Source organism: Thamnophis sirtalis, unplaced genomic scaffold (genome assembly GCF_051295495.1).
Source record: "Thamnophis sirtalis isolate CommonGarterSnake01/CBP01778 unplaced genomic scaffold, rThaSir2_p1.2 scaffold_9, whole genome shotgun sequence".
Lineage (NCBI taxonomy): Eukaryota > Metazoa > Chordata > Lepidosauria > Squamata > Natricidae > Thamnophis > Thamnophis sirtalis.
In genome coordinates this window covers 76859018-76882765 of record NW_028261389.1, presented here as the reverse complement: position 1 = coordinate 76882765, position 23748 = coordinate 76859018, and the positions used below count along the sequence as shown (strand labels likewise).

Here is a 23748-nt window from a genome sequence, read left to right as displayed (position 1 = left end):
AAACCTCCTTTCCCTCCCCACTCTAGGGGAAAGTTACTGCAAAATGCCCATTTCCTCCTGTTCACCTGGGACTCAGGAGGCAGAGAATAGATGGGGCGAGGCCAGCCAGAGGTGGTATTTACTGGTTCTCCAAACTACTCAAAATTTCCGCTACCAGTTCTCCAGAACGGGTCAGAACCTGCTGAATACTGGTTCTAAAGCAAGAGAAAGCAGCAAACATAAGTGTTTGATCAAATAAGATTTCACTAGTAATTAACAGGTTGGTTGGTTGGTTTTGGAAAAACTAGTCTTGTAATAACCAACCTATGTATCAGTATATTTACCATATTTTTGGAGTATAAGACGCACCTTAGTTTTTGGGGAGAAAAATAAGAAGAAAAATCAATTGTGCCTCTGCCTACCAGCATCCATGGTATTCAGCTGACACATGGTAACAAGGTCAGCCAATGAATAGGCATAGCAACTAAGTCAGCCAATGAGGGCTATTTGCTGTGTGAGCAGCAAGGAGACAGGAAGGAGCCTGGCTTAGCCGAGAACTGAAAGTGAAACTGCTTGTGTTTTGCTTGTATTGACTGCTACCTTGGAAAAACCTGCTTTTGGTAATGTATTGCATATTATTATTATTTTGAATCCTGCTGAATCAGTTACTGTGCTTTCTGAATGTGATTGCTGCTGCAAACTCTAACCAGCCGGGTCAGCTTCAGCACTTATTGGAGCCTGATTCAGCACCGCTGATTGGCAGGTGGATCGGCCTGGCGGAATACCTCCAATCAGCTGTTCCAGGCTGCAGGGATTGCCAGAGATCATCGCTGCCTCCATGCCTCGCTTTTTTGGCCTCTGATGGGGGTGGCTACATTCAGTAAGATGCACCCAAATTTTCACCCTCTTTTTGGGGGGGAAAAGGTGCATCTTATACTCTGAAAAATACGGTAATTGATTGTAATTGTATATGACTTTCACATTCGTAGGTGACCGCTGTGATAACTGCTCCAGTGGGTTTCATGGAAATCCAGGTGTACCCACTGGCAAATGTCTTCCTTGTTCTTGCAATAACAACACAGATGTGGCAGACCCAGAATCTTGCAACAAGGACACTGGAGAGTGTTTAAAATGCTTACACAACACTCACGGGCCAAACTGCCAGTTCTGTAAACCGGGTTACTTTGGCTCAGCACTTCTGAGGAACTGTAGAAGTAAGTAAGTGTGATGGAATGTAGTCTGGATTCCCACGAGGGAGGGAGGGAGGGGAGGATGCATTCCAGAGGAGCAAGAGGCAGCGAAATGTAGTTTGCGTGGGAGAAAGAGGGTGAAGGCAGCTCCTCCCTAATAGTTCCCTGAATATATATTTTACGATGCACGTAATCTGCTTTAGTTTGGCAAGTTTTCTGTCTCTAGATGAGGAACAATAAAGGAAATTCTTTGAAGAACCTCAGTGTGTCTTTCCTGGCACAAGAACCAACTGGAAGGGCGCCAGGGATGAACGTCCATTAATTAAACATGGGAGCAGGAAGTGATTCGTTAAATTGGTCATCGGGGGTTTCTTTGGTACTCTCTGAGGTTGATTGTTTTCCGGCAGACAATGGTGGGATTCAGCCGGTTCGGCACTGGTTCGGCAGAACTGATACCTAATTTTTTGTTGAGTTCGGCGATACGTCACGTGTCACCGCCATGACGACATGAGTGTGACACCTCTCTTCTAGTGGCTTGCTGTGTCAGTGTAGGTGAGAGTGGTCTTTGGGGTTCTTCGATTAGGCTGTTTGGCAGTTTCTCTCTCTTTTTTTTTTATAGCAATAGCAGTTAGACTTATATACCGCTTCCTAGGGCTTTCAGCCCTCTCTAAGCGGTTTACAGAGTCAGCATATCACCCCCACAGTCTGGGTCCTCATTTCACCCACCTCGGAAGGATGGAAGGCTGAGTCAACCTTGAGCCGGTGAGATTAGAACCACTGAACTGCAGATAACAGTCAGCTGAAGTGGCCTGCAGTACTGCACCCTAACCACTGCGCCACCTCGGCTCTTTTTTTAAAAGAGTTTTATTATTTTTCAATTACAAAAATAAACATTCCATCTTTCCTTAGGCCATGTGTCATCTGGGTTCAAAATCTCATATATATATAGTGTCACAACCCCTGGTATGCCCCAATTATGGGAGGAAGCTAACTGCTTCCATTCCCTGTCCATCGGCTCGTCACAAGAGACCATCCAGACAGAAAGCCCAATATTTTACTGTTGCCTTTTGTTACATTTGTGTTGTATTTGTGCTGATAAATAAACAAATGAGTAAAATATTGGGCTTTCTGTCTGAGAATGGAAGCAGTTAGCTTCCTCCCATAATTGGGGCATACCAGGGGTTGTGACACTAAATATATACCTACCTCCCTGGCTTAAGCTGATAAGGAGGAGGACCTGTGGCTTAATGGTTAAGACATCTGCCTAAGATGTAATACAGCACAGGTTCGAATCCCAGTAAGGGTATGGCTAGCTGATGAGAGCTAAATAGCTTGAAATAGATCTATACTAGTTTCCCTTTATTTATTTATCAGCACAAATACAACACACACACACACATAGATAGATAGATAGATAGATAGATAGATAGATAGATAGATAGATAGATAGATAGATAGATATAGATATAGATTATTTTTAAAACTAACAAAAACAAAACAACACATATAAAAAGCTTTCCTCAAATTCGTCAAGCATAACACACCAAACATATTTAAATGTTTAATATATTACAATACTAAACTTAGGGAAATAAAGTTTCGTACTATAATATATTAAGCATTTAAATATTATAAAACTCTCCATTTTTCTTCTTACTATCGTCCAGTAATAATATATCAACATTAAATATCATTATTCTTATCATACACACATACTAACCGTTTTTGATCTTTAAGTGTATTGTCTACTAATTTTTTTAGTTTTCTTCATTTCCAAACTCCTTTCTCTCTCTCCAACCATTGGTAAAATATTTCCCAAATCATAAAATATTCAGTTTGCTCTTTCTCTTTAATTGCTAACGTTAGTCTATTCATTTCTGCACATTTAATATTTTCCTTATTACCTTCTCATCAATAGGGATCTCTACGCTTTTCCAATGTTGTGCAAATACAATTCTAGCTGCAGTTAATACCTGAATGATTAAATATACATTCTCTTTATTATAAATTTCAGGGAGAATTCCCAGCAGACATGTTTCTGGCTTCAGCTGTTTGGCAGTATCTTGATTGGGATATTATTTGCTTCTTGATTGATGGTCTGATTTTAAAACTTGGCTCCTCCTCCTATCACAATGTCTGATATCTTTTCAGAATGTAACTGCAACCTTTTGGGTGTGAATTCGGCAAAATGCCCGCCTGGAAGTGACTTTTGCCCATGTGACCAGACCAGTGGCGAGTGCCCTTGCTCACCTCATGTGATAGGCGAGAAGTGTGATCGATGCGCTCCTGGCTTCTGGAACATGGCCCAGAGAAGAGGATGCTGTCCTTGTGGCTGTCATCTCAAACATTCCATAAGCAACATTTGTGATCAGGCAAGATTCTTGACTTTAATGCATTGGTTTTTTTTTAAATTAAAGGATATAGCGGAATGCCAGGCCCCAAAATTTATTAAACAGAATCATCTTATCATAAGACGTAATGGCATGTGAGAATGACCTTGGGAGGCGGGAGGAAGAGCTACAGAATGGGCAGGCAGCATGTAAAGGAAAGGAGGGAGGGAGAGAGGAAGGGAAGGAAGGAAGGATAGCAATAGCACTTAGAGATATGCTGCTTCACAGTGCTTTACAGCCCCTCTCTAAGTGGTTTACAGAGTCAGCCTCTTGCCCCCAACAATCTGGGTCCTCATTTTACCCACCTCGGAAGGATGGAAGGCTGAGTCAACCTTGAGCCAGTCAGGATCGAACTGCTGGCAGTCGAATGCAAAGTTAGCGTGCAATACTGCTTTTTAACCACTGTGCCACCAGGAAGGAGAATGAGGAAGGCAATAAAAGAGGAAGGAAAGAAGGAAAGGAGGGTGGGAAGGAAGGAAGGAAGGTAGGAAGGATACCATTAGCACTTAGACTCATATACCACTCCACAGTGCTTTACGGCCCTCTCTAAGTGGTTTACAGATTCAGCCTCTTGCCCCCAACAATCTGGGTCCTCATTTTACCGACCTCGGATGGATGGAAGGCTGAGTCAACCTTGAGCCAGTCAGGGTCGAACTGCGGCAGTCAGTAAAAGTAGTCTGCAGTACTGCCTTCTAACCACCGCACTGCCACAGCTCTATATCTTGAAGAGCTGATTTGTAAGAATGAAATAAGCCGCAATTGGCAGCCATCTTGATTTAGCTGAAGCACGAAGACCCTGCTTGCTTTCCCCCTGCCCAAGTTCTAACTACAGGACCTTTTTATAGCTTACAGGCCAGTGTCCGTGTAAAGTCGGTTATGCCGGAAGACGTTGCGACATCTGTGCTGAAAACCATTATGGCATCGATTGTATCGGTAAGTGGACCAATGTGTACATGTCTTATGTGGTCTAACGAGAGTCCGAGAACGTTTGCATTACAGCTGGTCCCCGACTTACAATGGTTCGGATAGTGACCGTTCAACGGTAGAAGGGCCCTGGAAAAAAGGGACTTATGACCATTCTTCATACTTATGACTGTTGCCGCATCCCCAGTTAAAGGTAAAGGTTCCCCTCGCAAGAATGTGCTAGTCGTCCCCGACTCCAGGGGGCGGTGCTCATCTCCGTTTCAAAGCCAAAGAGCCAGCGCCATCCGAAGACGTCTCCGTGGTCATGTGGCCGGCATGACTCAACGCCGAAGGCACACGGAACGCTGTTCTCTTCCCACCAAATGTGGTCCTTATTTTTCTACTTGCGTTTTTTCATGCTTTCGAACTGCTAGGTTCAAAACAGTGGTGGGTTTCAAAAATTGTTCGAACCTACTCTGTGGGTGTGGCCTCCTTTGTGGGAGTGGCTTGCCGCCCATGTGACTAGATGGGAGTGGCTTGCCGCCCATGTGACTGGATATGAAGATGCCGACGACACTTGTCAGAACCACCTTAAATGACCTCACACACAGCCTTGGCATGCATAAGAATAGGATGTAAACTTGTTTTTTAAAAGGCATCTTTGGTTTGCGTTAAAACAACTTCAACACACGCAATGTTCTGATTGCACCACAAACGCAGTAGTCATCCTTAGCTTTCACAGAGGCACTGAGTTTTATAAATAGGAGCATGATAGTGTAGAATAATCATATCCAAGGACCAGTGGTGGGTTTCAAAAAATGTTTGGAACCTCTTCTGTAGGTGTGGCCTGCTTTCCGGGTCCACTGGTGGAACCTCTTCTAACCGGTTTGGTAGATTTGACGAACCGGTTCTACCGAATAGGTGTGAACTGGTAGGAACCCACCTCTGGTTCAAAAGCAGTGCAGACCGGAGAAACGGTTCGGGAGTGTGGCAGTCCTGGGTCACTGCCAGTTCCAGTGCCCCAGGTCGCCAAACCAGTCCCGGTTCGGCCTAACTGGGCCAAACCAGTAGGAACCCACCACTGCTTAGCAAGATCAATTAGCAATAGCAGTTAGACTTATATACCGCTTCATAGGGTTTTCAGCCTCTCTAAGTGGTTTACAGAGTCAGCATATCACCCCCAACAACAATCCGGGTCCTCATTTCACCCACCTCGGAAGGATGGAAGGCTGAGTCAACCTTGAGCCGGTGAGATTTGAACCGCCGAACTGCAGCTAACAGTCAGCTGAAGCGGCCTGCAGTACTGCACTCTAACCACTGCGCCACCTCGGCTCTTTTTCAAGAGCTCGGATTCAATTGTGGTCGTAGGTTGAGGATAACCTGCCTTGCTTTATTTACTTATTTTATTTTCACCTTTTCCCGTTCGTGAATTTAACACGAGCGTTTGTCTCCTCATCAGAATGTAAGTGCAACAAGGACGGGACGCTGACACCTGCTTGTGATCAAGACACTGGAGTGTGTCAGTGCCGGACGGGGGTGACCGGAAAGCACTGCGATCAGTGTGCGCGCAATCACAATCAAGGGTTTCCTTCTTGTTCTCGCTGCCACCTTTGTTTCGATCAGTGGGATCATATCATGAATTCCTTGTCCCGGAGAATCCCAAAATTATTGAAATTCGCTGCAACGCTTGCCGATAAGAGGAGAACCACGCCGGGCTGTGATTTCGACCTCAAGGGCTACGAAAATAAAATTTCTGACTTAGAAAAGATCTTGAAAAGTCCTTTCCCGTTATCCGAGACGGTCTTGGATATTAAAAAAGTCCACGATGATATTAGGTAAGTCGCCTTTCCTACTTTTTTTTTTTAATATAAATTTTTATTTTAAACACATAAGCACATCAACAAAAACAAACACATGACTTAAAAACAACATAGGAACAATAAGTTCCATCGTATATCATACCGCAGTTCCAAATCGGTTTCTTTGCAGTTAGTGTTTTCCCTACTATACATTTCTATCTTTCATTCATAATCTCCTTGTTCGTTATCCATTTTTATGTACAATTCTTTATTTATTTATACTTAGCTACTTATGACCAAATATTATTTACCTATATTACGCTTTATATTTTTACTTTCATTTATTCTCTTACATACAATTATAGGTATACATTCACATAGTTATTCTTTTTCTTTGCCATTCTTATATTATTATTATTATTCCATTTAAAAGGTTATAAGGTATAGTTTGGAATGCTTTGTTTACCCTCCTTCGCACCTGCTACGACACCACCTTGTTTTCTCTTTCTTTTCTCCCTCCCTTCCTTCTCTACTTCCTTTCTTCCTTCCTCGTCTCCATCCCCTTCTTCCTTCCCTTACCTCTCCCCTACTCCTACCCTCTTTCTTCTCCTTCCTACCTTCTCTCCTTCTCTTTCTTTCTCTTCCTCCCTCCTCTTCTTCTTTTTCTCTCCCTTCCACCCACCTCTCCTTTCCTACTTTTTAATGTGCCATAGCTTCGCCATCTTGGTCCTAGTCTAAGTGTGTACACTCATGTGCCAGAAGGGACAATAGCAATAGCAATAGCAATAGCAGTTAGACTTATATACCGCTTCATAGGGCTTTCAGCCCTCTCTAAGCGGTTTACAGAGTCAGCATATCGCCTCCACAGTCTGGGTCCTCATTTCACCCACCTCGGAAGGATGGAAGGCTGAGTCAACCTTGAGCTGGTGAGATTTGAACCGCCGAACTACAGATAGCAGTCAGCTGAAGTGGCCTGCAGTACTGCACTCTAACCATTGCACCACCTCGGCTCCTTCCTTCCTTCCTTCCTTCCTTCCTTCCTTCCTTCCTTCCTTCCTTCCTTCCTTCCTTCCTTCCCCACTTACCAATAGCACTTATATACCACTTCACAGTGCTTTACAGCCCTCTCTAAGCGGTTTACAGAGTCAGCCTCTTGCCCCCAACAATCTGGGTCCTCACTTTACCCACCTCGGAAGGATGGAAGGCTGAGTCAACCTTGAGCCGGTGAGATTAGAACCGCTGAACTGCAGATAACAGTCAGCTGAAGTGGCCTGCAGTACTGCACCCTAACCACTGCGCCACCTCGGCTCTTCTAGACAGACGGATCCGGGATCACGAGAAGTACTAAGGGGAGGTCAAGTGCTAATCTTAACATTCGATCCAAGGCCATAGTTGACCTGTTGTTTCTTTTCCAGGCAAACGGTTTCTCACATGTCTCTGCAACCTGGCCCACTGGATCAGATTCCCGATTTCCATAGCATGATTGAAAACTTGCAAAAAGACGTTGATAATCTCTCGGGAACCCTGCAGAAGAGAACGGAAGTGCACCGCAGGATGAATTACCTGCGATTCCAGGGTAAGCAGGCCAGGAATTAAGAATATAAAGTTTTGACCGATCGAAAAGATGTCAAACTATCTTTCATAATAGCTGGGAAACGGAGCTCGTTCACAGAGCATTTGGGCGGGGGGGGGGAAGCTTTTTACAGGAAGTCCTCGACATTCGCTTAGTGAATGCTCGAAGTTACAATGGGCATTGAAAAGGGACATGGCAATAGCACATATAGTGTTTCACAAAGCTTTACAGCCCTCTCTAAACAATTTACACAGTCAGCAAATTGCCCGCAACAATCTGGGTCCTCATTTTACCGACCTCGGAAGGATGGAAGGCTGAGTCAACCTTGAGCTGGTCACGATCGAACTCCTGGCTGTGGGCAGTGATTTAGCCTGCAATACTACATTCTAACCACTATGTCACCTGGAAGGAGAAGGAGAAAGGGAATAAGAGAGGAAGGAAGGAAGGGAGGGAGGGAGGGAGGGAGGGAGGGATAGCAATAGCCCTTAGACTTATATACCGCTTCCTAGTGCTTTACAGCCCTTTCTAAGCAATTTATACAGTCAGCAAATTGCCTGCAACAATCTGGGTCCTCATTTTACTGACCTTGGAAGGACGGAAGGCTGAGTCAACCTTGAGCCGGTCAGGATCAAACTCTTGGCAGTGGGCAGTGATTTAGCCTGATCTGGGCCGAACCGGGAGCAACCCGCCTCTGATTTGCTCCATTTATTGATGCTGTGTGAAGTACGATGTTGAAATGATATTGTCATTTGATTCAGATTTTTTCAGCAAAATAAAGAATTATCATCAAATCATGCTGGCTGCTGAGAGGAGAATCAACGACACCAGATCTCTCCTCGTTCGTGGGGAGAAAATAAGGAGCAACGTGTTTGCCCTGCTGAATGATCTGGACACCGAGAAAAACATTACGCTGAACCGCCTGAAGACGTTCAGAATTTCAGAAATTGAAAATATCGATGAAAAAGTAAGGAGAATTCGTTTTTTTTGTTCGTTCGTCCGTTGAGGGAATTTATATTGCCGCCTATTCACTCATAGAGACTCAAGGCGGCTTACGGAATACAAAGCCTCATATAAAAACAATAAATCTAATAAAAGAAGAGTCAGGTAATAAATTAATATAATAAAATCACCATTTAATGCACTCCATCCCGCTCAGGGGTGGGTTTCAACCGGTTCGCGGCGGTCCCTGCGAACCGGTTGGTCGGCGAACCCGGAAGTAAGTAACTTCCGGGAACGGCGAAGGGCCCGCCCGCCCGCCCGCGCTCCTTACCCGGTTTTGACGAGTTCTGCGCTTCCACGCATGCGCAGGATGCATACAGTGCCTGCGCGATCCTCCAGGAGCAGCTGGAGCATCGCACAGACGCTAGTATGCATGCGTGCACCGCGCGCATGCACGAGGACGCCGCCAGCCCCGTTCCAACTGAACCGGTTGGAACGGGGCGAGAAACCCACCCCTGATCCCGCTCCAAGTTCCCCAGGCTCGCTGGCAGAACCAGGTCTTCAGCACCATTCGGAAGAATGCTAGAGTGCAGGGGGGGGCATCCTAATCTCTGGGTGGATGATGTGCCAGAGAGAGGGAGCCACCATGGAGAAGGCCCTTCTTCTGGGTCCCACCAGGGCGGGGTGGGCAGATGTGGTATCCAGGTGAAGTTTTTGCTGATCAGTATGAATGCCTGACTTGTGTTTTCATGCAGGTATGTGGGATGCCAGGAAACGTCTCGTGTGCCGTGGCAGAGTGTGGAGGGGCTTTATGTCGTGACAGGCAGGGCCACAAACATTGTGGCAGTCCAAACTGTGATGGCGCATACCCCCTTTCTACCAATGCCTTTAGAAAGGCTGATCTGACGGGCCTGCTGTTAAGTAACCTAACCAATCAGACGCAAGGATCTCAGAATAAGGTATGTTAAGACTCATGTTTGTGGCAAGCGGAAGATTGTTAGAAGGCTGAGGAAGAAACCACAATAGCAGAATATGCTCTTTTGTCCTAAGTAGAGGTTCCTGTTTCCTGTTACAGTAATATAATTGAGCAGTAAAGCACATGGTGACTGTGCTGTTTGTTTGCTGTGTGGTGCTTTATATAAACAGAATTTCCTACATAACCACTTATGCTTCCTGCTTCCTCTTGCTTTAGAATGTAGAATAACAGACTTGGAAGGGACCTTGGAGGTTTTCTGGTCCAACCCACTGCTCAAGCAGGAAACCATATACGATTTTAGACAAATGGCTGTCTAATCTCTTCTTAAAAAACCTCCAGTGTTGAAGCACCCACAACATAACCAGAGGTGCTGGCTTTTGTTTGTTTGCTTGCTACAGGCGCTCCAGACATAAACAATCAACAAATTGAAGAATGTGTTAGTAGCTTATCTAATAAATGGCAACTCAGTCCAGCCAAGGTACAGAAATCCTGTGAAGAAGACATCCAGAGCTTCCAAATATGGTCTACCGTAATGCTCTCAGATGTCTGCAGGTTCCTAGAATGCTTTCCAAATTTTTGTTCCTTACCGCTAATTTTTGTATTTCAAACTTCCTATGGGGAGTTATGTAATTCTTACTTCCTGTAGTAAGGGTGTAGTAAGGGTGTTGACACTAAAGCTGAGAGACAGATGTGTGTTGTTACCTAGTAAGTCAATGATCAAAACTGGATGGACGTGATGACATCTCTCTTAAAATAACAGAATACAGAATAACAGAGTTGAAAGGGCCCTCAAAGGTTTTCTAGTCCAACTTCCTGCTCAATGGCAATCCTATCAGAGCCATTTTTAAGGACATGTGAGGCGTTGCCCTCTCAGCTGGCCAGTGTGTGCTGGCCAGCTGACTTCGGCCTTCTTTTGAGGCCGTTTTTCGCCCTCCGGAGGCTTCCTTGAAACATCCGGAGCTTAAAAAAACGGCCCTACGGACAAACCAGAAGTCCCCATTCCCGAACTTCCAAGTTCCTCGTAGGTCCGTTTTTCACCCTCCAGAGCCTTCAGGGGTCTTCAGGAGGCTTTCCGGAAAGGTCCAGAGGGCAAAAACCAGCCCTACAAGCAAACCCGAAGTAACTCACAGTGTTAAAAACGTTCTCAGAACTGAAATAATTCCAGGTCCAGCACAAAGAATCTATTTATTTTTATTATTACAGAAACGACATGGAACTTATGCTACACCCACAAATCAGGAATGTAGGGACAGAGTGGGAAGAGAGCTATGCTGGATTTGTTTATTCCCATCCATCTTTTTCCTGGTTAGCTCCACATGTGGTTTTCCTCCTGTTTCATATTTTTTCCTACAGCAATGACGCTAACAACCAACTGTTCACAGTGGGCTAGTTGTGCTTAGAATTGTAAAAAAAATAGACACTCGGCGTATTATGATTCTGATTCTATATACGTCTAGCAAGTGGGTATCAAAAGCTATTATTGTGCTCTCCTCCCCAGCAAAATCATTTGAAAGGGTCATTAAAAAAGCCAAAATCGGTGGATTTACTTGTGCAGTCGTATCCACCAGAGGTCGGATCCTACCAGTACCAGTTCGGCCAAATAGGTAGTGACTCAGCCGGACATGTGACCGGTTCTATCCTGGGTGCTATCTTTATTTTCTGTTCTGCACAAGTGCAGAACAATCTTCATTGAAGAAATGCAATTTTTTCCCTTTTATAATGGTGCGCACATGCCAGTCCCAGGAAAGTGCAGAGAGGGGCCGGTTTTTTGGCAAAAATGGAGTCGTTTTTGCCTTCCCTCTGCCTCCAGAAGCACTCTGCAGGCTTCAGCGGGGCTGGGGGAAAGGAAAAATGCCCCCGTGTTTGCAAAAATGAGCCATTTTTCACAAAAATGGAGGCGTTGTTGCCTTCCCTCTGCCTCCAGAAGCACTCTGCAGGCTTCAGCGGGGCTGGGGGAAGGGAAAAACGCCCCCGTGTTTCCAAAAAACAGGCCATTTTTCACAAAAATGGATGCTTTTTTGGCTTCCCCCAACTTCCAGAAGCACTCTGCAGGCTTCAGCAGGGCTGGCGGAAGGGGAAAATGCCTCCGTTTTTGCTCAAAACTGTCCATTTTCCACCCTTTTTTTGCAAAAACGAGGGCATTTTCTCCTTCCCCCAGCCCTGCTGAAGACTGCAGAGTGTTCCTGGGGGCCAGGAAGGACAAAAACGGTTTTTTTCTTACTGGATAGTTTGCAGGTGCTCCCCTAGCTCTGGCGAGGCTGAAGCCCCCCTACCCCCCAGTCAATTTTTTTCGCCACCGTTTCGGTGGGCATGGCTTGGTGAGGGGGGTGTCATGTGACTGAGTGTGCGTGAGTGACATCAAGTTGGCCATGCCCACTAAGTCACATGCCCCCCACCCCCAATCTAGCTAAACCCACTGAAACGGTAGTAAAAAAAAAATTGAAACCCACCCCTGGGTGAAAATAGGCATTAGTTTAGAATCCTGACATAGTCACAAATGAACTCTCTGGAATTCCATTGAGCCTGATCAGGTGCTAACATTTAACTGAGAAGATGCGTAAGCCGTTTAGCAATGAATCAGTTTAAGGAGACCTTCGTGGGTGGAGCTGATCTTTGTCACCTGACCATTTTAATTTTTTGATATCTCTTCTCCCCGCCCCCTTGTTGCAGAAAATGAGACAAGACCAGCTCTTTGTCAAAGGGAAAGGTTTATTTGCGCAAAGGTTCAGGAGCAAAACCTGAACCCCGAATGGCAGTTGTGTACAGTCTTTTATACTCTTTGACAACTTATCGATCATCCCCAAATACCCGTGACCCGTCAAAAGCGCGTTCCACAAAAGCGCGGTCGATGAAATCGCGTATGTGACGTCATCACAACGCGACGAAAAAGATCGAAAAATTGAAATAAAAGTTAAATTACAGCAAGCCGATTCACATAAAGGTAAGGGTTAGGTTAAGGGTTAGGGTTAGGGTTAGGTTAAGGGTTAGGGTTAGGGTTAGAGCGTTAGCATTACGTTTAGCGTTAGGTTAAGGGTTAGCGTTAGGTTTTTCGTTACGTTAAGGGTTAGGTTTAGGGTTAGGTTTAGGGTTAGGTTAAGGGTTAGGTTTAGGGTTAGGTTTAGGGTTAGGTTTAGGGTTAGGTTTGGGGGGGTTAGGGGAAGGTTTTAGCTTTATTTTTACATTTTTCGATCTTTTTCGATCTTTTTCGTCGCGCTGTGATGACGTCACATACGCGCTTTCGTCGACCGCGATATTGTCGTCTGCGGTTTTGTGGTAGAACCCAAATACCTGGCCTTCCTGTGTCACGTAGACCCCTTTCCTGTGTCATGTAGACCTCTACACAATCTCCCAAAACAGAGACATGACATTCATTACCCATTTACCTCCCCACAGGGGGTATTGGTACAAATATCCTGTTTCAGTTTGTTTTAGTTAGGGGAAGCAAACAGAACAACTAATCTTAAGGGTAATCATTCCTTTTTCCCATTCCACATGGTAAAGAAACTTTTAATACCCAAAGAATCTGTCTAGTTGTCAAATTCTCTTTTACCCTCACTCAATTTATACCTCTGGATGAGTTCAGTCAATCGCTTAAAAAAAAAACCAGATCCTTAAACCTACTATTCTTTTAATCCAGAGTTAGAGCTGAAAAAAATGGATCTAGAAGTTATGGGGGGAAATATTATCATTACTTTGTTGTTTTTTTATCCCCCACCAATAAAACTGATAATAAAATAAAAATGAGATTGTTATCGAAATGTCCCCCTCGCAGATCAAAAGTATAAGGAAAATGACTGATGACACTAAGGAGAAAACATTGGAGATTCGTGGAAAACTGGAGAAAAGTAAATATCAAATCAAAAACGAAAGAGAAAGCTTAAAAGACCTGATCAAGAAACTGAGGAACTTTTTGCTAGGTAAATATGCTATTCTTTCTCTCCCATTTTCAGCATATGTCGCGGGAAATAAATTGAGCATAGTGTTTTGACCTAGGCTTCCTTAAAAAGCATGAAGCAGAGTCTTGGTCCTTTTATTTACATGACTGTGAATTGCTTTCATTCACAGTCAGCAAGGCTTGGCAAACAGTCTTTCAGAGGAATGTTTATCAACACGAACCTTATCTCGTTCGGAGAGCTGCCAGATAAGTAGTTTCCAAACGCAGGGCAAGGCAAAACTTGGCACAGAGTCTCTTAGAGTCACAAACAGAACTTTCCACTCTTGAAACGACCGAATGAACGAATTGTTTCCTGCAAAAGCCCATTCAGTGGGTTCTGACCAGTTCTGGAGAACCGGTAGCAGATGTTTTGAGTAGTTCGGAGATGTTTTGAGTAGTTCAGAGACATTTTGAGTAATTCGGAGATGTTTTGAGTAGTTCGGAGACGTTTTGAGTAGCTTGGAGAATCGGCAAATACCACTTCTGGCTGGCCCCGCCCCCATCTATTCTCTGCCTCCCAAATCCCAGCTGATCCGGAGGGAATGGGGATTTTGCAGTAACCTTCTTCTGGAGTGGGAAGGAATGGAGATTTTACCATATTCTTCCCCTGCCACACCCACCAAGCCATGCCACACTCACCAAGCCACGCCCACAGAACCAGTAGTAAAAAATGTTTGAATCCCACCATTGCTTCCATCCTTCCGAGGTGGGTAAAATGAGGACCCAGATTGTTGGGGGAAAGAGGCTGACTCTGTAAACCACTTAGAGAGGGCTGTAAAGCTCTGCGAAGCGGTATATAAGTGCTATTGGTAAGTGGGGAAGGAAGGAAAGAAGGAAGGAAGGAAGGACCATAGTTAGAATGCAGCATTGTAGGCTAATTCTGCCGATTGCCAGGAGTTCGATCCTAACTGGCACAAGGTTGACCCAGCCTTCCATCCTTCCGAGGTGGGTAAAATGAGGACCCAGATTGTTGGGGGAAAGAGGCTGACTCTGTAAACCGCTTAGAGAGGGCTGTAAAGCACCGTGAAGCGGTATATAAGTGCTATTGGTAAGTGGGGAAGGAAGGACAGACCGTGGTTAGAATGCAGCATTGTAGGCTAATTCTGCCATTTGCCAGGAGTTCGATCCTGACCGGTTCAAAGTTGACTCATCCTTCCATCCTTCCAAAGTCAATAAAATGAGGACCCAGATTGTTGGGGGCAAGAGGCTAACTCTGTAAAACGCTTAGAGAGGGCTGTGAAGCGCTGTGAAGCGGTATATAAATCTAGGATTGTACACGCTTTTCTCCTCATTTTTCTAAGAGGAAAGTGCCCCACCGGAGGATATAGAAAAAGTTGCAAATTATGTTCTGGTGATTAAGATGCACGAGGGACCTCAGGAGCTTCCAGACCTGCTCAGCAACCTCAAGAGCCTCATGTCACATTGTGAGGAACACACAGAATATACCAAAAGCTTAAGGAAACAAAAGGAAGAGGCCGAGAAGCTTTTGAAGAAAGCCGGAGAAACTGAGTAAGTATTGTGTTTTCTTATTTGTACTGATAGTTGAGACTTCAGGTAGGCCTCAACTTACCAGAGTTCACTTAGCGACCGCTCCAAGTTACAACGTAACTGGAAAATGTGACTTATGACCATTTTCACACTTATGACCACTGCAAAATCCTCACGGTCCCGCGATCAGAATGATGACTTGTATTTATGACAGTTGCAGGGTCCCGCGGCCCCCATCGTCTGACAAGCAAAGTCAATGGGGAAGCCCGATTCACTTAACAACCATGTGACTAACGTAACAACCGCAGGGATTCACTTAACAAAAGTGGCAAGGAACGTCATAGAATGGGGGCAAAACTCACTAAACAAATTTCTCACTTGCGCTCAGTTGTGGTCGTTAAGTTGGGGACTAATTGTATTTGTAGTTCAGGATTGAACTGTGGGGTCCTTGGTGCTCTCTGAGCTTGGTTGTTTTCTTGCAGACGTTTCATTACCCAGCTACGTAACATCATCAGGGCTAAAGGGGTGGCGAATGAGAACAAATCACACACCTTTGTGTTGTGGCCCAGCAGGAGCCGTTGGAGCTGCCACCAGACTCCGACAGCGAGGTGCCCTATGAGTCGGCTCTGGAGGATGTGGAGGACCCTGGACAGGGTTCCGACTCTGAGCAGGGCGCAGAGAGGCTGGTTGGCCACCAGGAGGCACCTGAGCCTTGGACCAGTGGGGAGGAGACAAGGGAGAGTGAGCCAGATGCCAGCAGTGAGTTGTTCCTGGATTCCCGGCATCGAAGAGCTAATAGGCGTCAGGAACAGTTGCGCAGTTACAGGAGGTAATTGCACTCAGCTGGTGGTCATTAGGCTCCTCTCCAGACTATAAAAAGACTACTTGTGCACACGCCCCTCTTTGCAGGAATCAACGCATTGACTAAACGTTGGAGAACTTTTGTAACTACCTTGGCAGGCTGGATTGCTGCCAAGGTTTGTCTGAGTTGCTACCAAGGTCCTTATCTGTTTGTTATTCTTGGCTTTCGGCCACCGAGGTTTTGGTTTCTTGCTATTAAAGTACATTCCAGTTAAGCTTGTCTCGGCATTCGTTACTGGATGGAGGGGGGGGGGGGGTCAGAACACCTTTGTAACCTTGATGATGTTCCCTAGTTGGATCATGAAACGTCTGCAGGAAAAAAAGTCCTGAAAATGGATTTTCTGATTTAGCTAATCTTATTGTCCCATAATCCCTTTTTAATCATTCAGTGAGAAAGCCATTGTCAGCTGAGCAATGCAATTCTGATTAAGTCTTTTGTAATGCTAATATTCTGTTCTAGCCTCGTCCTATTTCCTAAATGACTTGCCATAAAGGTTTACTTGATTTGTTCATTGGGTCCTCTTTCTTTCTCTAATTATTATATTCTACTTCCAATTACCAGGGACGCGGTGGCTCAGTGGCTAAGATGCTGAGCTTGTCGATCAGAAAGGTTCGGCAGTTTGGCGGTTCAAATCCCTAGCGCCGCGTAACGGAGTGATCTCCCGTTACTTGTCCCAGCTTCTGCCAACCTAGCAGTTCGAAAGCACGTAAAAAATGCAAGTAGAAAAATAGGAACCACCTTTGGTGGGAAGGTAACAGTGTTCCGTGGGCCTTCGGCATTTAGTCATGCTGGCCACATGACCACGGAGACGTCTTCGGACAGCGCTGGCTCTTCGGCTTTGAAATGGAGATGAGCACCGCCCCCTAGAGCCAGGAACGACTAGCACATACGTGCGAGGGGAACTTTTACCTTTATCTTACTTCCAATTAACAATCCTAGCATGCAGATTTCTTCTGTGTCTCTCAAGACCCTTTTTTTAAAACTCAGGGATACAACAAAAGCTCTCACTGCACCTGACGAAATTCTAACACACCTGAAAGACGTAGAAGATACTCAGAGACAAACTCAAGGCATCTTGGCAACTTCCAGCGAGAAAATAGAAGAGATGCTAACAAATATTTCAGAGGTAGCCTCAGTCCATTCAACGGTTGTAAATTAAAGCATGTGATCTTCTGGAGATTCTCACTTCTGGAGACCACACTTGTCCCAAAGGTGCTTTCTCCAAGAGGACTTTCTGGTTTTCCTTTTGAAGATGTTTCGCTTCTCATTTATTAATTTATTTGTCTTGTGTGCCGCCCACTCCCGGAGGACTCCGGGCGGCTCACAAAAGACAAGGGAAAGGGGGGAATGAGACAAAGACAACATATTAAAAACAAAACCAACACTCACAATTTCCGTGGAGGTAGATGCTTCTCAGCTCCCCCCAGCCTGCTGGAACAGCCAGGACTGGGTGGCTTTGCGGAAGGCCGGGAGGGTAGTAAGGGTCCGGATCTCAACAGGGAGCTCGTTCCAGAGGGCCGGAGCCGCAACAGAGAAGGCTCTCCCCCGGGGAGTCGCCAGCCGACATTGGCTGGCGGATGGAATCCGGAGGAGACCCAACCTGTGCGATCTAATTGGTCTGAGAGAGGTAATCGGCAGGAGGCAGTCTCTCAGGTACCCAGGTCCGATGCCATGTAGGGCATTATAGGTAGCGACCAGCACCTTGAAGCGGATTCGGAGACTAATAGGTAGCCAGTGCAGCTCGCGGAGGATAGGTGTAAAGTGGGTGTACCTTGGTGCACCCACAATCGCTCGCGCGGCTGCATTCTGGACTAATTGGAGTCTTCGAACACTCTTCAAGGGCAGCCCCATGTAGAGCGCATTACAATCCCAGAAGCTTCTTCAGCTCTGACCGGATGGTGGGGAAATGGAAGGATTGATATTCCTTGCAGACAAAGCTGGCCATTTGCATCCTTTTAGAGAGTCGTTGAGGCCACTTGGAGGTTTATCTCTGTCCTCAGGGTCACCCAAGTGGTGTAAATGGGTGTGGAGCTTTCTTGGAGCTGCTGAAAGGACTGTGTTGAGGATTGGAGATAGACGATGCCGTATCCCTCCCCCTCTGTTGAGAGAGGGCTGTTCAATTTTGAGATAGATGACCTTTTCGACCCCTCTTTCAAACCAACGGTCCTCTCTGTCCAAAATGTGGACTTTGCTGTCCTCAAAAGGGTGGCCTTTGACTTTCAAATGCAGGCGGACTCCTGAATCTAGTCCTGATAGGTTTGTTCTCCTACGTTGCGCCATATGTTTGTGCGTGACCCGACAAATGTGTGCACGTCAAAAGCGCACCGATGAACCATATCTGCGAGACCACCTACTGCCACACTCCTCCCAGTGGCCGGTGAGATCCCACAGGGTTGGCCTCCTTCAGATGCCGTCAGCCAGACAATGTCGGCTGGCGGCTCCCCGGAGGAGAGCCTTCTCTGTGGCTGCCCCGACCCTTTGGAACGAACTACCCCCAGAAATCCAGACCTCACCCACTCTCATGGCCTTCAGAAAAGCTGTCAAGACCTGGCTTTTCCGGCAGGCCTGGGGCTGTTGACCACATTGTTGAGGTCCAGCCCCGATTGAAATGAATGTATTTGTGTCGTTTTAACTTGTCTTATTTTATTTTTACTTTCTTTTATTTTCTTTCTCTTTCCTTCTGTAAGCCGCCCGGAGTCCTTCGGGATTGGGCGGCCTATAAATAAAATCAAACTTACAAACTTACTTACAAATCGCTGCGACAAAAACCACGACGTCATACACGCACCCACAACAACGCGCTGACAAAACCGCGCCCACAAAAGCATGATTTCAGTTAAGATAAGGGTTAGGGTTAGGGTTAGGGTTAGGGTTAGGGTTAGGGTTAGGGTAAGGGTTAGGGTTAGGGTTAGGGTTAGGGTTAGGGTTAGGGCTAGGGCTAGGTTTAGGGTTAGGTTTAGGGTTAGGTTTAGGGTTAGGTTTAGGGTTAGGTTTAGGGTTAGGTTTAGGGTTAGGTTTAGGGTTAGGTTTAGGGCTAGGTTTAGGGCTAGGTTTAGGGTTAGGTTTAGGGTTAGGTTTAGGGCTAGGTTTACGGTTAGGTTTACGGTTAGTTTAGGGCTAGGTTTAGGGCTAGGTTTAGGGCTAGGTTTAGGGCTAGGTTTAGGGTTAGGTTTAGGGTTAGGTTTAGGGTTAGGTTTACGGTTAGGTTTAGGGTTAGGGTTATTCGGTTCTTATTACTTGTTCGTTGAAGGCGTGCTTTTGTTGGCGTGCTGTTGTTGGTGTGCTTCTGTGCTCATTCGTCGGCACGATTTCGAACGCGCTTTTGTCGGCGAACCGCGTTTGTGAAGTGGCTGTTTTGTTTCCCCACCAGTTATGCTAGTAAGTTGCTCAATGCCTACGGAGATTGAAAAGAAAGATAAACCAGAAAGCCCACTTGCCTCTTGAAAAAAAGCACTTTCGGGACATGAATTACTTAATCTTTTTAATACTCTCTTGTCTTTTTCATTCTTTGTCCTCTAATAAGGCGTTTGCGGCCCCTTTAACTAGTTATGTTTCTCGGGGAGCAGGCTGAGAACCAAATGAAGAAGGCCGACACCCAGTTGCAGTCTTTTCCAGAAAAACAGTTCAAGCTGGCAGATGAAATAAATTCCCTGAAGGCCAAAATGGAGAGGAGCAAAATCCAAGCCACAGATGCAAAATCAAAGGCAGGAGAATCCCAAACGCAAGCAACAGCGAGTCATAAGGTAAAACCCCATTTAAATATCATTTCATTCATTTCATTTAATGGGTTTCTATGCCGCCCACTCTCGAGAGACTCAGGGCGGCTTGCAGATAAAAAGGGAGGGGGGAACATACAAAAAATTAAAGAACAACATTAAAATTCCACAACATTCATAGCTTAGGATGGGACTGGATAAATCAACAGCCCCAGGCCTGCCGGAACAGCCAAGTCTTGGTTGCTTTGCGGAAGGCCGGAAGGGTGGTAAGGGTCCGGATCTCCACGGGGAGATCGTTCCATAGGGCCGGAGCAGCTACAGAGAAGGCCCTCCCCCAGGGGAGTTGCCAGCCGACATTGATCGGCAGATGGACTCCGGAGGAGGCCTAGTCTGTGAGATCTAATGGGTCTCTGGGAGGTAAATGGCAGGAGGCGGTCGCTCAGATATCCTTGTTTATCCCCCTGCAAAAAGGGGGAGTTATGGCCATTTTTCACACTTCCAACCACTGTAGAATTCCCTACGGTCATATAGGGTCAAAATTTGGATTCATTTATACACGGTGGCTCAGGGGCTAAGACGCTGAGCTTGTTGATCAGGAAGGTCGGCAGTTCGGCGGTTCGAATCCCTAGCGCCGCGTAACGGAGTGAGCTCCCGTGACTTGTCCCAGCTTCTGCCATCCTAGCAGTTCGAAAGCACATAAAACATGCAAGTAGAAAAATAGGGACCACCTTTGGTGGGAAGGTAACAGCGTACGCCTTCGGCATTGAGTCATGCCGCCCACAGGACCACGGAGACGTCTTCAGACAGCGCTGGCTCTTCGGCTTTGAAACAGAGATGAGCACCGCCTCCTAGAATCGGCAACGACTGGCACATATGTACGAGGGGAATGTTTACCTTTATACACACTGCATTTTTTAGGAACTTGCTAATCTCGAACACGAATACCACAACTTGCAAGAAAAACTCCTGGCCAGCGGACTTTCGTTAGAAATCTTGGAGAAACTCAACCGGTTGAAAAAAGAGGCAGAAGAACTCGCTAATGAGACTGCAGAAAAGGCGAAAAGAATCACCGGTAATTTACACACCTTGTATGCACCCAGATATATACATACCATATTTTTCAGAGTATAAGACACACCTTTCCTCCACCCAAAAAAGAGGGTGAAAATTTGGGTGCGTCTTATACACCAAATGTAGCTCCACCCCTCAACCCCCACTAGAGGCCAAAAATACGAGCCATGGAGGCAGCGATGGTCTCTGGCAATCCCTGCAGCCTGGAACAGCGGATTGGGGGTATTCCAGCAGTCCGATTCACCCGCCAATCAGCTGTGCTGAACCAGGCTCCAATAAGTGCTGAAGCTGACCTGGTTGGTCAGAGTTCGCAGCAACAATCACATTCAGAAAGCACACACAAGTAAGTGATTCAGCAGGATTCAAAATAATAATAATATACAATATATTACCAAAAGCAGGTTTTCCAAGGTAGCCGTCAATACAAGCAAAACACAAGCAGTTTCACTTTCAGTTCTCAGCTAAGCCAGGCTCCTTCCTGTCTCCTTGCTGCTCACACAGCAAATACTGTTTCAGAGTCCAAATAGCCCTCATTGGTTGACTTAGTTGCTATGCCTATTCATTGGCTGAACCTGTTACCATGTGTCACCTGAGTAACATGGATGCTGGTAGGCAGAGGCACAATTGTTTTTTCTTCTTATTTTCCTCCCCAAAAACTAAGATGCGTCTTATACTCCGGAGCGTCTTATACTCTGAAAAATACGGTACATAGCCATAAAGTCTGCTGCTATAAAAGACTTTGGAAATGAGTGTTAGGCAAGACGTGGGCTATGATTGGTTCGGCCAAACCGATAGTGGTTTGGTGGCCTGGGTCGCTGGAACTGGCAGCGAGCCAGGCCTCCCACGCCACCGAACCGGTTCTCCTACAAAGCCGCCATCTTGATTTTCAGTTCTGCGCATGCACAGAACAATTGTAATTGCACAAATGTAATTTTTTCCCTTTTTAAAGCGTTTTGAGCATGCACAAACCTATATTTGTGCAAATGCACACACCGAATCATCAGTAATGCCGGGCGCAACCTACCCCTGGTGTTAGAGAGACAGAAAGAATGTTTAAATATTTACTGGGTAAGGAAGACAATCAGCTATAGGTTGTTCCCCACTTTTGACCAAAATTGGGCCTGAAACAGAAGCTGCCTTCAGAAGTTGTGGGAGCCTCATCGCTGGAAGCTTTCAAGATGTAGGTGTGGAGTCTCCTACTTGGGGTTGGACTAGATGACCTGCAAGGTCTCTTCCAAATCTGTTAATCAGTTTACCGCTGTTTACATGCCTTGCTTTGGTTATTTTTTTAGATCTGGAAAAGAAGATACAAGATCTGAACCAGATTAAACGGCAAAAAGCGGATCAGCTGAAGCAACTGGAGGATCAAGTTATCGCTATTAAAAACGAGATCGCTGAGGAATCCAACAGATACGCTACTTGTAAAAGTTAGACTCGAAGAAAATCCTGGGCATCCTGTGGGAAATCGATGAATACCTCTCTGTAAATGGTTTGTAATAATGACGAGCATTAGATAAGCTACGTTCAGGGGTGGGTTGCTGCCGCATTACTGGCGGTTCGGTACACAAAAATTAACCAGTGGGACAGCTTGCCACCAGACGTTGTAGGTGCTCCATCACTGGAGAATTTTATGAAGCGAGTGGACAGCATTCATCTGAAATGGTCTAGGGTCTCCTGCTCAAGCAGGGGGTTGGACTAGATGAGCTCCAAGTTCCCTTCCAACTCTGTTATTCTACAGTAAGTTCAATTTGCAGGTAAGACGGTCCATGGTGGCCATAGCAGCATGTAAACCACTAGGTGGCAGCAGTAACTTTATAAATGCTTCCTTATTATTTTATCTCTTCCTCCTTATTGTATCTGTTTCAAATTTTAAAAAACCAATTACATAAAATATTTTGCAACGTGGGTACTGGTTACTCTTGGCATGAATTGAGGGGAATCAGTGGCCCGATTATTCTATCGTGTTACAGAAGGCTGAGCAAAATTTGTAAATAATTACAGAAAATAGATTTCTATTTGCTAAGAAAACTTTGCGGCCCTAAATCAATTATGGGAAGATACTTTTTCCCCACTGATTTGCAGCAACTCAAGGATAGCTTAGTTTATTATTATTTTTTATTATTTGTTATCCAAAGACCAGTTCAAGCATGGCAAAACACACACACACAGACACACAGACGGTTCCACCACAAATGCGCGAATGACAAAAGCGTGTCTGACTAAACCGCGGTGACAAAATCGCGCCGTCAAAACCGCGGCGACGAATGAGCGCTGAAGCGCGCCGACAACAGCGCGCCGACAGAAGCGCGCTGTAACATAACCCTAAAAATAACCCTAAACCTAACCCTAAACCTAATCCTAAACCTTACCTTAACTTAAATCACACTTATGTCGTGCCACGCACACACACACACACACACACACACACAGACACACACACACACAACTCAGTCAGTTACAGTAAGGTAGAAAGTTAAATTTATTTGTCCAGGGAGCCCATCATAGCCCATTCTGATCAACAATCATCTCCCAGTAAAAACCAAACACCATCTGATTATTATTTTTTTTAAACTACCAGAAACATAAGAATTATTCCCCAATAATAAAATTTTCATTCTTCAATTCCTGAAAAACAGTTGGCAGTCTGCATCATCTTCAAACCTTCTCTTTTGATGCTGATGAAAAAGAACTTTATAGCTGCTATAAATTCTTGGTCAGAGCCCTCCATCAATCGAAGGATAATATAAGGTAAAGGTTCCTCTCGCAGATATGTACTAGTCGTTTCCCAACTCTAGGGGGCGGTGCTCATCTCTGTTTCAAAGCCGAAGAGCCAGCGCTGTCCGAAGACGTCTCCGTGGTCATGTCCCCGGCATGACTCAACACCGAAGGCGCACGGAACGCTGTTCCCTTCCCACCAAAGGTGGTCCC

At 45.6% G+C, this 23748-nt stretch overlaps 1 protein-coding gene across 1 annotated transcript in view; it reads left to right on the top strand.

Moving 5' to 3' along the window:
- The window catches only part of LAMB4 (laminin subunit beta 4), a 54078-nt gene extending 31826 nt beyond the window's left edge, over positions 1–22252 (top strand). The window contains exons 22-34 of the mRNA XM_087723066.1: positions 969–1193; positions 3321–3541; positions 4405–4492; positions 5922–6297; positions 7677–7837; positions 8593–8798; positions 9529–9732; positions 13522–13666; positions 14985–15192; positions 17021–17159; positions 19600–19776; positions 20668–20821; positions 22113–22252. Of these exons, the coding sequence (XP_087579192.1) occupies positions 969–1193; positions 3321–3541; positions 4405–4492; positions 5922–6297; positions 7677–7837; positions 8593–8798; positions 9529–9732; positions 13522–13666; positions 14985–15192; positions 17021–17159; positions 19600–19776; positions 20668–20821; positions 22113–22252 (2444 nt within the window). The remainder of the gene's footprint in view (positions 1–968; positions 1194–3320; positions 3542–4404; positions 4493–5921; positions 6298–7676; positions 7838–8592; positions 8799–9528; positions 9733–13521; positions 13667–14984; positions 15193–17020; positions 17160–19599; positions 19777–20667; positions 20822–22112) is intronic.
- The last annotated feature ends 1496 nt before the right edge of the window (positions 22253–23748 follow it).